The sequence below is a fragment of the Haliaeetus albicilla genome, chromosome 1 (assembly GCF_947461875.1).
Source record: "Haliaeetus albicilla chromosome 1, bHalAlb1.1, whole genome shotgun sequence".
Taxonomy (NCBI): Eukaryota; Metazoa; Chordata; class Aves; order Accipitriformes; family Accipitridae; genus Haliaeetus; species Haliaeetus albicilla.
In genome coordinates, this window is record NC_091483.1 from 81,894,130 (window position 1) to 81,907,234 (window position 13,105).

The 13,105-nt window shown below is 43.5% G+C and overlaps 1 protein-coding gene across 1 annotated transcript in view; it reads right to left on the reverse strand.

Annotated features, from left to right (window-relative positions):
- Window positions 1–13,105, reverse strand: part of SMOX (spermine oxidase) — a 55,569-nt gene that overhangs the window by 24,563 nt on the left and 17,901 nt on the right. Inside the window, exon 2 of the mRNA XM_069796594.1 lies at window positions 404–638. Within this exon, the coding sequence (XP_069652695.1) occupies window positions 404–611 (208 nt within the window). The 5' untranslated portion in view covers window positions 612–638. The remainder of the gene's footprint in view (window positions 1–403; window positions 639–13,105) is intronic.

The window sequence follows — 13,105 nt, forward strand, 5'->3', positions numbered from 1 at the left end:
CAGGAGATTTACTGACTGCTCCTAGTCAAGAGTCAAGCTTGAAAACGGTGGAAACTGTCTCAATACAGTTATTTAATCACGGAACACTTCTCACAGACCTGTTACACAGAGCTCTTCCTGTACGAATGAAAACAATCACCAAGGTCTTTATTTTATAGAAGAATGGGTTTGGAGCAGCCCTCCCTCAGAAAAGATGCACAAGATAGCTCAGATTCACCCATCCACCCTGAAAGGAGCCCAAGGTTTTATGTTCCTGACAACATTAAACCTCAAATAACCTTTTGCATGTGCACCTTGACTGAAAAGGCACATTTCCAAGGTCAGATTAACCTAATGACAACACAAAGCCTTGCTAGCAGAATAAAGCAAGCCCAACGCATTATTCCCAAAATGCTGCTCTTACCAAGTTTCACACTTTGCACGCGGCCTCCAATTCGGTCAGTCGCCTCAAGGATAGTTACATCCGTGAAACCGCTTTCCAAGAGCGCTTTTGCTGCTGACAGGCCTGCAAGCCCAGCACCGATAACTACTATTCGAGGCTGTCGTTTTCTCCGTAGGCCACTACTAAGAGGATCATCCGTGCTGTCTGCAGATATTTCACAACTTTGCATGCCGTCCAAGCTCTCTTTCTAAGGAACCTATGGAAAAAACAAACAAGTGTGTTCAGGGAACTCGGCTCAAACTTATTCTCTGCAGTTAAAAATCCTAAGGAAGTCTATAAAAAAAAGTCCAGCAGGAAAGAAAGAAAACTTGTGAACTAGACCCAGCCTTCAAAATGGGATGCATAGTAAGGATAACTGAGGTCAAACTGGGATGCAACAACTTTTTGGCCTGGAGCACCAGTACTGGAAACTCCAGAAATCTCCACCCTCTTGTACCATGTAGACTATTCCCGGAGAAGTCAAAGGATTTTGAAACTCCCATCTCTTTATATAACCTCCAGAAGTGGCAATTTTGTGGTAAAGACTTTAAAAAAATAAAAAAGAAAAAGAAAACCGCGTGCCCAGTGCCGACAAGCATCCCCAGTGCCAACAACACAGCAATGAAGCTTCACTTTGCCTCTGTGGCAACCACAAAGCATAAGCTTCAGATCATATAACTACGGGACTAGAGGATTTAGCTCAAAGCATGGAGATCAGATATCAAACTAATCATTACAGAAATGGTACAGACAGAAAAATGTTTCAACTGATGAAAGCCAAAAAGGGCCAGCTGAAAAATTCACAGCCACATGATGCAGCCCCTGGAGCCAACACTGTCCTGCCACATCAGGATCAGCCTCAGACTTTGATGGAGAGGTTCAAACACATACCCGTCCTGACTAGTCCAATTCTACCTCCATCCACCCAATGGATCCAACTGCTCCTCCAAGCAGTATCGTATTTTAATTCGCAAACTCCTAGAAGTCATCTTTTTAACCATGTATACCCTTAGTTCTCGGGTCCCATTACCTTATTTTAGTACACGGCCTCAGTCCATGGTTAAGGTTGAACCTTGATCAGGGATCATCAATGTAGGACATCTTTATACATGAATGTCAGTGTCTAGTCATCTGGCTCTGGGTAGGTTCACACCTGCCCTCAAGAGCATGAAGAAACAGGGTACAGAGACCCATACTCCACTGGCCCAAGCAGACATCAGTCCTGACTTGCAAAGGATAAACACACAGCCCAGGATTCACCAGCCCTTGAATCAGCTGGTGCCCAATGATTTGGATAAAGCTTACACATAATTCCTAGCCTTACCATCTTCACTACCCAATGCTTATGAACGCAGAGAAATCCAAGGAGCTAGTGTGCTGCCTCTACCTGTTGCCAAGCCGCCGGATACAGCTTCTGAGCTCTTCTCCAATTCTCCCAACACTTGGCCAGTTTCAAAGGCTCCTGTTTCTCTCTTGCATCACCAGGAAAATAGTCAAACCTTTGCACTTAAGACATTGCTGGACTATTGCAGTACATTATCACGTGTACTAATGAAGTACACAACAATAGCAGTTTCATTTGGAAAGTCCCTTTTTTCTCCGGGATCTTAAAGCATTTGTGTATGTTGACCAAACATCTCCTGCTCTCTGTAATAATGGTGACACCAGACTGCAGTCAGCAGCTATTTAAGCAGTGGTATAAAAAGTAAAGTGGTCCTACTGGAGCTCTTGACAACTATTTTGAAAATGTTTAGTTTCAACTGGAACAACTTCAGCTCAATCCAGCCTATCTGGGCTCACCCGCAAGAGAGATTAGCACAGTGCCTGTAACAAACTCTGCCCCTGCCAAGACAGCTTGTTCCAACTGCCACTGAACAACGGAACAGGTGACATTGAGCCAGCTCTGGCTGCAGCCATGCTAAAAACTTCTACCTGCGATTCCATCAATCATCTCACTGTTTTCATCTCCTGACCAACAGATCTCAACTAGCAGATATTTGTCATAGGGAGCCAGACATCAGTGTTTGGAGAGTTATTTCCAAGCTGAAGTCAAACATGCCAAGCATCCAATGCTTTCTAGTCCATGGTAAGAGTCATGAATCATGGTCATCTGACAAGTGGAAAAGCTGTGGGCAGCTAAAATCAGGCACAGGACTTACTTCTGAGCAAGCTGGATTCAAAACAAGTACAACAGTTTGAAGAAGTAGCAGTGAACAATTTCTTCCCTGTTCCACAAGAAATAGCAAAGATCTGGAGCAGGCAGCAGGGTGGAGGATGCAAAGCTCCTTCCCTACAGCAGCGGGTGAGATGGGTCAAGTTTCCAGTTGCAGACACCTTAGGACTTGTCTCTACTTGGCTTAGATGCTGATTCATTCCACTTGTGGACCTTCCTCACCTGTGACAGGAGTGTTTTGTTCTTTTTTATCTTAATCCACTCTGAAAGTGGATTTGCAGAACAGGTTAAGATAAACAGGAACATGGCACTCCAGGTATGGAGTTTCCACCCCTCAACAGACAAAAAAAACACACATCACAGATATGAGGGTCAACATTCTAGTTAAAAACTGAACCAAAAAGGAAACATCACTTTCTCTATTTACTAGTGCAGGACAATGGGAAGGAGCTGGGCTTCCTACAAAGAAATGTTTTTTCCACCATCATTTTTATCTTCTCTTGAGGTTGAGTGAAGCCACTACATTTCTTGGGTGCTGTCAATCACTAGTCCTTTACCTCCCCTCCCAAGCATGCCTATTTATTGACTTTTAATCTAACAAGATAAGAAGTGAAATTTCCCTGGGTTCTTTTAAGATGGGCCCCAAACATTGGGATCTCTGTATTCAGAGCTTCAGCAAGTCATATTGAAGAGTCTGGGGTTGGTACAAAGAGGAATGACCCTCTTCTGGTTGTACTAGCTTTCAGCAGTAAGTCCAATAAGGACATTATAAGGTAGAGCTAATGTCCAGACCTCTGAGCATAACAACCCTGGGGACTTCTGCCCCTTGCATTTGCCAACTCCTTTTTGAATCCCTCTATACTTCTGGTCTTTGCAACAATTTTGTGGCGAGGAACTCCACAGTCTCTTAGCCTTATGCAAATATTAATGTCCTTTTGGTGGTTTCAAAATGGCTACCCAATGAAAATTGAGGACATCCCCAAAAACTATGTTATAAGAAACAGTGAACAGTCATTCCCTGTTCACATTCTCTTCAGTGCTAAAGACCTTCATATATGAACCTAGTCATCTCTTCTTCAGGAAGAAATAAATCTTAATCTGGCTACTCCTTCCTCATTTGTGAGCTATTGTAAACTCACAGCTGAAATAACTCTTATTGGAAATGTCTTCGGGATTTATTACAACCCATAGACATTCTACAACACTCTCTACTTCTCATCCAGTCTCCAGATAACACTTTGATGCATGTTATTTTAATTGCCACAGTAAATAAACATCTTTTCTGCCATCTACATCCTATAGAAATTGAACCATTTAGCTCAGTTCTTTAAGTACAGCTTTCCTAATCCTGGCTTGGGCAAACTCATGCGAATTCTTCACATAAAGACTTCAAGAAAATGTTTTCCCCTCCTGTTTCAGCATTTTAATATTGGATTAGGTGACCTGCCTAGACAGATGAGAAAATAACGGGGTATTTTGTGTGTACAGAATCCTGATTTAGAAGCTACCCTTAATTAGCCAACAACCTCTACCGTATGATCAGCAGGGGAAGGCAATTAAAATTTAGCAAGAGCTTGAGCTTTCCAACCAGGATACATACTCCATCGTGAAAAAACAGACAACATAAATATATGAATCCCCACTACACTTTATTTCAGTATCAATTATACGCTCTGTTAGGCTCATAAGTAAGACAAGCACATAAAACATGGTCTGTTATGTGCAATGTTCTGCCTTCAGTACTTGCCAAGCCACCAGCCATGGCTTGAGCCAGTGAATATTACTAGGTCCTCTGACACAAAGGTAGTTTGGCTTTGTACTTTTTCTTGATTGCCAAAAAGGGTTGTTTCTTTTTTTTTTTTTTTCTTTTTTTTTTTTTTTTCAAATCACAGGCTAAGAAGTGTTAGCTGTTGTACTGTGAATCTCTGAGGCTGTAATTTTACTTTGTGTCCATCTAAGAGCATGGGTAGTACTAAATCATAGCTTGACTAACAGTAAAATTCCTCCTGCTTTGTCTTGCTTATAGCTTTCCTTTGAGATAGCTAACAGGCACAGGCTATCCACAATAAAATTAAATTTAAAAAAATCCAAATACACATCTTCCTTCTGTCTTAAAAAAAATAGCTTTGATCCTCTTACCTCTTGTGCATCTAAGTGTCTCACTCATGATATTTAAATAACCACTTCTTCCAGACCTGCTGCCTTTTCTCAGTCTCTGCCACCATTCTGCCCTTGCCTCCCTAGGTGCCACTACCTTTCATTCATCCCTTCTCACTACCATCCATTTCCTTCATTCAAAAAAATACCTAAAAACAACCCCCCTCCCAAAAAAAACAAAAAAACAAACAAAAAAAAACAACAAACAAAAAAACCCCACAAACAACAACCTTGAGCTCAACTGCTGTTTCCCAGCAGGCAAATCCCTAGAAAAATATCTTTTCAAAGATGCACATCATTCTGCCAACCCAGAATCATGAGTTTCCATTCCTTGCATTTGTACCCTTCAATCCTATGAACTCCCCATCCCTTAATTTCTGCTCATCTTAGTTATGCACCCAGCCCACTGACTGCTCCCAGGGAAACAACTCTTCATCCACATAGAGGAGCCTTGTTAGCTCTCACCAGGACTTCATACCTATTGCTATCCTAGCAATAACTTAAGAAATAATTTTGAACAGATTCCTTTCTTTCAGCCTTTTAACAAAGATATATTTTGGTTATATCCTCTTTAATGCAGAGTGCCTTCTACTTATTTAAGTTACAATGGCCCCACAGACAATGGCAACCTAAAAACAGCATGAATGCAAATGTCACGCTAGCCTCCTCTACCTTTAATCCAGCAGCAATAGCAATAAAGTTCAGAGGTATGTCCACTTCATGATTTTTTTTTCCTCATTTTGCCAGTAAAACCTTGCATGTCACAAGGAAAAAGCCAGAGAATTAAGGCAGTTCACAACTGCCTTCCTTATTACAACAATACTCTCTGATTAGGCTATTCTTCTAGGACCCTTAAGAAAAAGGTCACCAAGGCTCCAAGAATTTAAAAATACAAAACCAAAATAAACAAAAACATTTCTCAAGGAAATCTGCTATTCTTAGCTCACTTAAGTACTCTTGTGGTACTACTGTCCTAGCTGTGATGACACAAAGACTTAGGCAAGGCAACATACTGAAAACAAGGCTTGCGTGCTTAAAGGCTTGTCTGGTGGTTGGTTGGGGTTTTTTTGCTTTGTTTTTTTTTTCCCCACCAGGATTGATTAGTCTTAAAAAAGTGACCTTCCTCTCCCTTCAGACTTCGTATCACACAGCAGGTTGTCTTATAGCCACGAGCCGTAGCTGTGAGCTCCTGGCATACCACTGACCACAATCATGGTCATCCCAGGCGGGACTCCTCTCACCTCATTTCATTACTTGGGTGTCCAACTTGCATCTTTTGTCTGCAGCCTTTCAGGCGATGGAGAGGAGTAATCCATCCCACTGATCTTTGGCATACCTATCTTAGGATGGACAAGCTGAAAGGAAGCTTACAGACCAGTTTAAAACAATCACCTAACCTTTCTGAGTCCTCTTATGTTAGCAGTTTAGCTAGGATCAGGAGTTTGCTTTGGAATGACCTCAACACCTCCACTTCCCATATTTTCATTCATGCTGTGGAGTGGTATTGAAGCAGCTGAACAGCTTCACTCCTTGTGGATGAAACTAAACTACAAGAGGCACTCCAGGAGAGCCAAAATGCATCCGCAGCCACTAAGGGGCATTCATGGGACCAGCGTACAGCAAGTCCAACCTGAAGCCTCCAGGGACATGCACTCGCAGACACGGGGACCTCAGCACTGACTCTTTTACTCAATCTATCACCTCATATTACCATGACATACTTACTGATCTAGAAATAGCTTTTGACAGCTAAAATGAGGTTGAGAGGAACTGCACCTCCAGAAGAGGCAGCCAGTGGCTACACTTCCACTTGCTATTCTGAGACTCCTGCACAAGGACCTGGTGTTCTTTCCTAACCACACTATTTGCCTGAATTTTTTAGTCCTTCTGTACAGTGTTGAATTGATAGTCTTCACATTAACAAGCGTAACAGCCAGTCTGGAGGGTGAGAAATGCATCATCAACACAAACAAATTCCCTGCTGACCGCACAGACCAAGCAGCTCCAACATAAACAGACTAAAACTTACCAGAATCATTTTATTCCCTCTAGGTTTTTAATTGATGGAAATTAAGCATCACCCTTAATCAGAAACCTAAACTACAATATTGTGTTTGTTTGAAAGGAACTCAGATAAAAACAACAAGACTTCATTTCAGTTGAAAGACTAAAAGGAAGCACAAGAAATAAACACACTAATAATAATGAAATTTATTATTTTAAGCACAACTATTCAAGATGGTATCAACACATGAAGGGGCACTACATACACGTGTTTATAATGCAGGTTTGTCATCACAGTCTGAAAATGTTTACAAACAGAGAATACTTGACACCAAAGGATTAAATCCATCTAAGCAGAGACAAAGTGAGATTGAGCAACCAAGAGCAAAAGCTAGAAAAATTCAGAACAGAAATAAGGTGTCTATTTTTAACAGTGACACTAATCAGCTGTTGAAATACTTTTCACTAAAGACAGATATGATATCGCTTGAACCTTTTACATCAGGATCCAATCTCTCATAGACATTTTCACTCCAATCCCACCAGAAGACACAGCTGTGGTGCTAGGAACACTCCTGCCTATTCGATGGAGGTGGCCAGGGCAGATTTGCAAGGCAAAACTTTCTGGCATTTGCACCTCAGGAATCTACCATGATGCAGAACTGTATGTCTGTGACCACACGCATTATTAGCGTAGTGTTGTAGAGATGGAGAGCACACATGCAGGTGGTGTCCAGTGATGCCTAAGGAATGGAAATTTGCACAGGTCACCCAGTGCAGGGCATCTGCTGGGCCTCAGAAAACTAAGAAAACACTCAAACAAACAAACCAACCCCAGCAAACTTTTTGATAGAGTTTCAAAAGCCTTTTTTCAATAGATATAATAATCTCTATTATTTCATCAACTGCATACAGAAGAGTGGTTATCTAAAAGCACTGTTAGCAGAGCCCATATGCAAAAGCTCCACAACAGTAACAGAAAGGCAACTTATTTAGAAGATGTGAAGACACTCCAGTGTTTAGGCCATTAACTCATTATGCAGTCTAGCACTGCTTGTACTGAGCAACTGCATGGCTGTAATGAGTAACTTTTATCTAAGTAACCGCAATAACAAATTTTTCAATTATCACCTCTAATGCATCTTTTTTTCTAAGCTGAGGGAGAAGTGCTTGGAAGGATTATTCTAATGAGACCAATTTTATCTCCTTTAACACCTTTCCAGGCTTCAGACTCAGGCTGTCCACTGAGCATAGGTCAAGATAGAGCAGATTGTATCTCTGAGTAGATAGGAAAATGAAGTGGAAGGAGATTGCTGCGCTGGCCCCAGTACTGCCTGTCACCAGCACCTCCCGTCGCTGTTAGCTGTGGTTCTCCGTGGCCCTTGGCACAACAAACATGCATTTTATAACTTCTCCCTCTTTTCCCCTTCCATCAGCCTTCTCAGAAGCAAGCACATTAATCCTTACTGCCTGTTATTTCAAGATGCTCTTTCCAAGCTCTCCAGGCTGTAAACATGTCAAATTGGAAAATATGTCTCTTTTTTCCTTCTCCACATAGCCCCCTCCTCTTTAATCCAGAAGATTGCACACCAAACTCACTCACAGTCCTTTTCAGACTCACCATTGATATCAGCATGGGTTAAGCCTGGACACCCTTTCAACAGAAGGCAGGAGCATTATTAATTGAACTTAAGTACTCCACGTCAGTCAGATACGCGAGTGAAACAAACCTGCTGTTATAAACTGCCTTTGGACAGTAGTTGTGCAAACACCAACCCGGCAAGGTTGCGTATGCAGTGCAATGGGAGGTTTATTGCATCGGAAGCAGACACACCTCGTTTACTCAGCTACCTGGAGAGCTGCAGGAGCAGGATAATGGTCTGCAGCCATCTATGTACATACCTGGGCCCTTCCCAAGCTCATAAACCTGTGTCACTGACAGCATACGCACCAACGAGATCAAGGTTAACTCGTGTTACGCCTGCACATGCTGGAAACTCGCCTCCAACTGCTGGGCTGAAACCACCTGGAAAGTGGCATTTCATCATCATCCTCATGCTCAGGCTTTATCCAATTCAGTATTTTTGTCTAAACAGGTTTGCCAACTGGACGTGGGCAGCTGGAGCAAGTCACTCAGCCCCAGACCAGTCCTGCTGCCCTTTCGCAGGTGTAGGCAGGCAGCAGGTCTTGGCAGAAGAGACCTGTTCTGACAGCTTACAGAAACTGGAAGTGTTGATCAGAAGCAGACCCTGAAAGGCTCTGCTCCAACCTCCTGCTCCAAGTAGGACCATCACCAGCACGGTCTCCTTGAATGCAGTGTTTTCCAGTACTTGAAACAAGCAAGACAGATCCAAAATCCCTGCTTTTGCCATCAGTGCAACTTCATCCCTTGCTCCTCATCACCTCTTCATGCCTGACTGGAGCCGGGAGCCTTGCAGATGCTGCACAGGGACATGGGAACCTTAGTGAGCAATTCTCCCTGGACCCAAGCAGGTTTTGAGTGGACCATCTCCTTCATCTCTGCAGCACCCTCTCTACTGCATCCCACAGCATCAATACAACCCATTCATCCTGTGTGCCTCACCTTTGCCCCCCAGCCCTGGTGATGGAGAGATGACCATGCTCATCTTTCTCACTGTGGTGGTACAAAGAAGCCAGACAGCTTTTCACAAAAAGAAGACAGCAGTCCTGGTGCAGACGAGCAGCTGGTATCCTGCCTTATATTTCTGCAGGCAGAAGCCAAAATGAAATGGTTCAATTTCCAGAGAGTTGCTGGAATTTATAGGGGTGGCTGTGAGAGAAAAACAAGTTGGAACGGAAGACAAATGCTACCATCCACTAAAATTTGCCCATGTAAAAGCCCAAGCCATCAAATGTGGCTTGAGGCACTAAAAAGGCTGCAGTTCAGTAGCATTGATCTTACAGTAGCATCTACAAGCCCCATTTACAAATTACTGACCCACCCCAATGACTGACAGTGAATGCAGAGCTGGATCAGACATCAAGGAAGGAAGCGCGTTAATAACACACCACGCATACTCTTAAACAGCAGCATGAACAAAATGCTTCCTGTTTTACCCATATGCCAAACATGCAGCCTTGCACCCAAAACATCCTCGGCATCAGTTTTTTGAAGGCAGCAGAGACCTTCAGGCTGACTCTGCACTCTTTTTTCTCTGGACACATCCCAAAAGAAACAGAGGGAAATTACAGCATTAACCTTTGCCTGTCCAAACTCAGGTCTCCTCCAGCCTGAGAAGATGACCTTAGCTGGGCTGCCTAGCCATTATTCTTGTAACAAAATGTTGCAAGCCTTATCCTCATTTACCCCCTCACTTCCAGAAATATCACCTCCCCACATCTCAGGAGAGACAGAGATGGGGCCATACTAAATTGTTTCCTCTTCCCAGGCTGGGAAGAAGCTGTGCTTCCTCAATACACACACAACAAACAATGGACTCCTACTCCTAGTGTGACCACTGATGGTCTGTGGGATCTCCAGCAAGCCATTTCACCTACCTGTGTCATATAAGGATGACCACCCAGAGCCACCTCTGTAAAACTAATCCACTAGTTATGAATGAGAAGCAGCCCAAACCTGCTAGATCTCAGAGCTGAGACCATCAGACCTTATACAGGCTACAGGCTCCGATGACAGCACTACTCTGCAGTCCTGCACTGCTGGCCTAGAAGAGGAAGCAGAACTGTTTAAGTTCTTGAACAAAAACAAAAAATTGTTCTAAGAAACAATATTTTTCATAAGTGTGATCCAAGACAGCTGTCCCCTTTGCCTCTTCCTACAACACTATCATCCAGGAAAAATGTGGGGGAGACAGAGAGAATAAACTGTCAAATCTGACATTTTATAATTATCTCTGAATCAGCAAAGATGGTGGAAGAGGCTCCATGGTAAGATCTCCTGCTAGCTTAGAGGCACTGGGCACCTCCTTTGCCACCTGATTTTCTGAGCAGCTTATCTGAAGCTGTGTTGCAAGAAAAGACGTAGTTAGCTAGTGTCCAAATCTCTGAGCAATCAGACCAGCAGCCCACGGAGAGTAGGAAATGTGGACCAAACAGCATCTGTGCTAATTGAGTCTTCAAGACAAGGAGGGCCGGGAAGCATTGCAACAAGCCACCAGCTCCCAAACCCATCACATGTGGACTAGCCTCCCTGCTGAGAGATGATTTGCAGAGCTGGCAGGGGAGCAGGCTGGGCAGACAATTTCAGACAACAAGCCAGCAAAGATGGAGCAAGAAGGGAGCAGAGCTCACTTTGTAAATGGGTGCCACAGTTCTGACTTTATAAATTAACCTGTTGAGGAGCACACAAACATCACATGTGATTTATATACCAGTGAGGAACCTGCTGCTGCAGCCAGTGAACCTCATTGAATAATACTGACTTCAGGCAAAGAAGTGTCAGGATGCTTTGTCTTGTTACACCCATATCCCTGCACACTGACGTTCAGTTTGCATCAACTGCAGCAAGTATTCCAGTAACACACCGAGTGTCTCCCAGAAACACTTGCCCCAGTAAGCCTCCTCCACTCTACAAAGTCACCAAAAATTTGCTAACTGGGAAAATTTCTGTACTTTTGAATGTTTAGAGGAGATTAAAACAAAACAAAAATAAGAAAGGGTCACTGGATGGTGCTTTTGATCAGTAAACCACTGCACATTTTTACCACTGTGATCCAACTTGTTTTAATGCCTGCAAATATCCCTTGAGTCAAATGAACTTGTTCAAAGCTGATTCACACCAAGGCTACTTTTTAAATTGGGTAGTTGTTGACAAGTAGAATATATTTAACAAGCCCCAAGCATCTTGGCATGCAGTATAAGACTTCCTATTATGAGTTGGGTTTTTTTAAAGCTAACATATGGGCAAAGCAGGTTGTCTGCCATAGGGCACTTCCATACAGAGCTTGGCACCAACAGAACTGCAAGGATATCCAAAAAAATAAACCAAAGAACATCATGCCAAGAACACAGGGGATGAATCACACCATTTAAAACTCACTGATAAAATGCACCATTATATGTTTTTCAAATCCTTCTCATCTGAAGGAAAAGAAAGTAAAATAAATCAAAATAATTGGCTGGCCTACAGCCGATTCTCAAGCGCATTCCTCTGGCTGAAGGGTACCGTGAAAATACAGCAGGCTCAGCCAGCTCTCAGATGCTGGGATGGGAGCAGACTATCTTGAACTACTCTTCAAAGGCTGCTCTGACAGCCTGCTGGAATACACCTTGGCCAGTGGGTCAGCATCTTGATTTACAGTATGGGAATAAAATTAAGGACTAGATGGTTTCCTCCACCATCAGAAGCTCCCATGGAAGTGCTAGGAGGCAGTCACCATCCCCAGATGATTCCCAGAGAAATGGTCTGAGAATGAAGACAAAGGCCTTTCAGGAACACACAGCAAGGGCACCCTGTGATGGTAAGATGGGTCAGCTGCGGTCAGACTGGCTGAGCTTTTGGGACAGTCTTGGAGGCATAAGTCTCTTCCTTCCCCTTTTTATTGAAGCTTTTCTGCTCACACAAAGCTGGTTAGCTTGTCTGCAGCTCAGACAATGACTTCCCTGCGCCATGCAGTCTGGGCTATGGCGCTTCTCATGCAGCTAGTAAGATCAGAACACTGTAATGCTGTGGTTCATGTGCTAGAGGCTACAGTATTACACAGGACACAATTAAAAGTAGGTTCACAGCAGCGACAAAAAGCACAGCTTCAGCATGTTCCTTGCACAACAGAGGAGCAAATCCAGTAAATCCTCTGCTCAACAAATCCCCTGAAGACAGAACAAGTATATGCTATAGCTGACATCAGCATCCCCTTTATTTGGGGAGATTGCAGAGACAGGTTCAAGGGCCCACCTACGTAGAAGGCTTCCCACAACATCTACTCCAACACCAGGGACAGCTTACACTGCCAGAACACTCTCCTACCGCATCAGGAGTAACTGGAGAAAATAAGGACACTAGCGTGGTATTCACCCTGCTGCACAGAATGCGATTCCTCTCTTAACCCTGGTGATAGAAATCGTGATCTAGCCACAAATTCTAACACCTGTGGTAGAAATCACTATGTTTCCACATCCTATAGACCATCAGGGACCTATCAACACTGGGAGCTGCCCAGAACCTAAACCAGTACAGCAAGATGCAGTTTGGCTGTGCTAGCCTCAGACAAGACAGAGGGTTAATAGCTCAGGTTAGCTGTTGAGCTAACCAGGGCAAGCAACAACCAGACCCAAACTGGCCTGCCTTTTACTGTGTCTCTACAAGCTTGCCACACCCTGGTTGACCCTGTAGTGGGAATCTTCCCCTTAGTTCCAGCTCCTCAGTCACG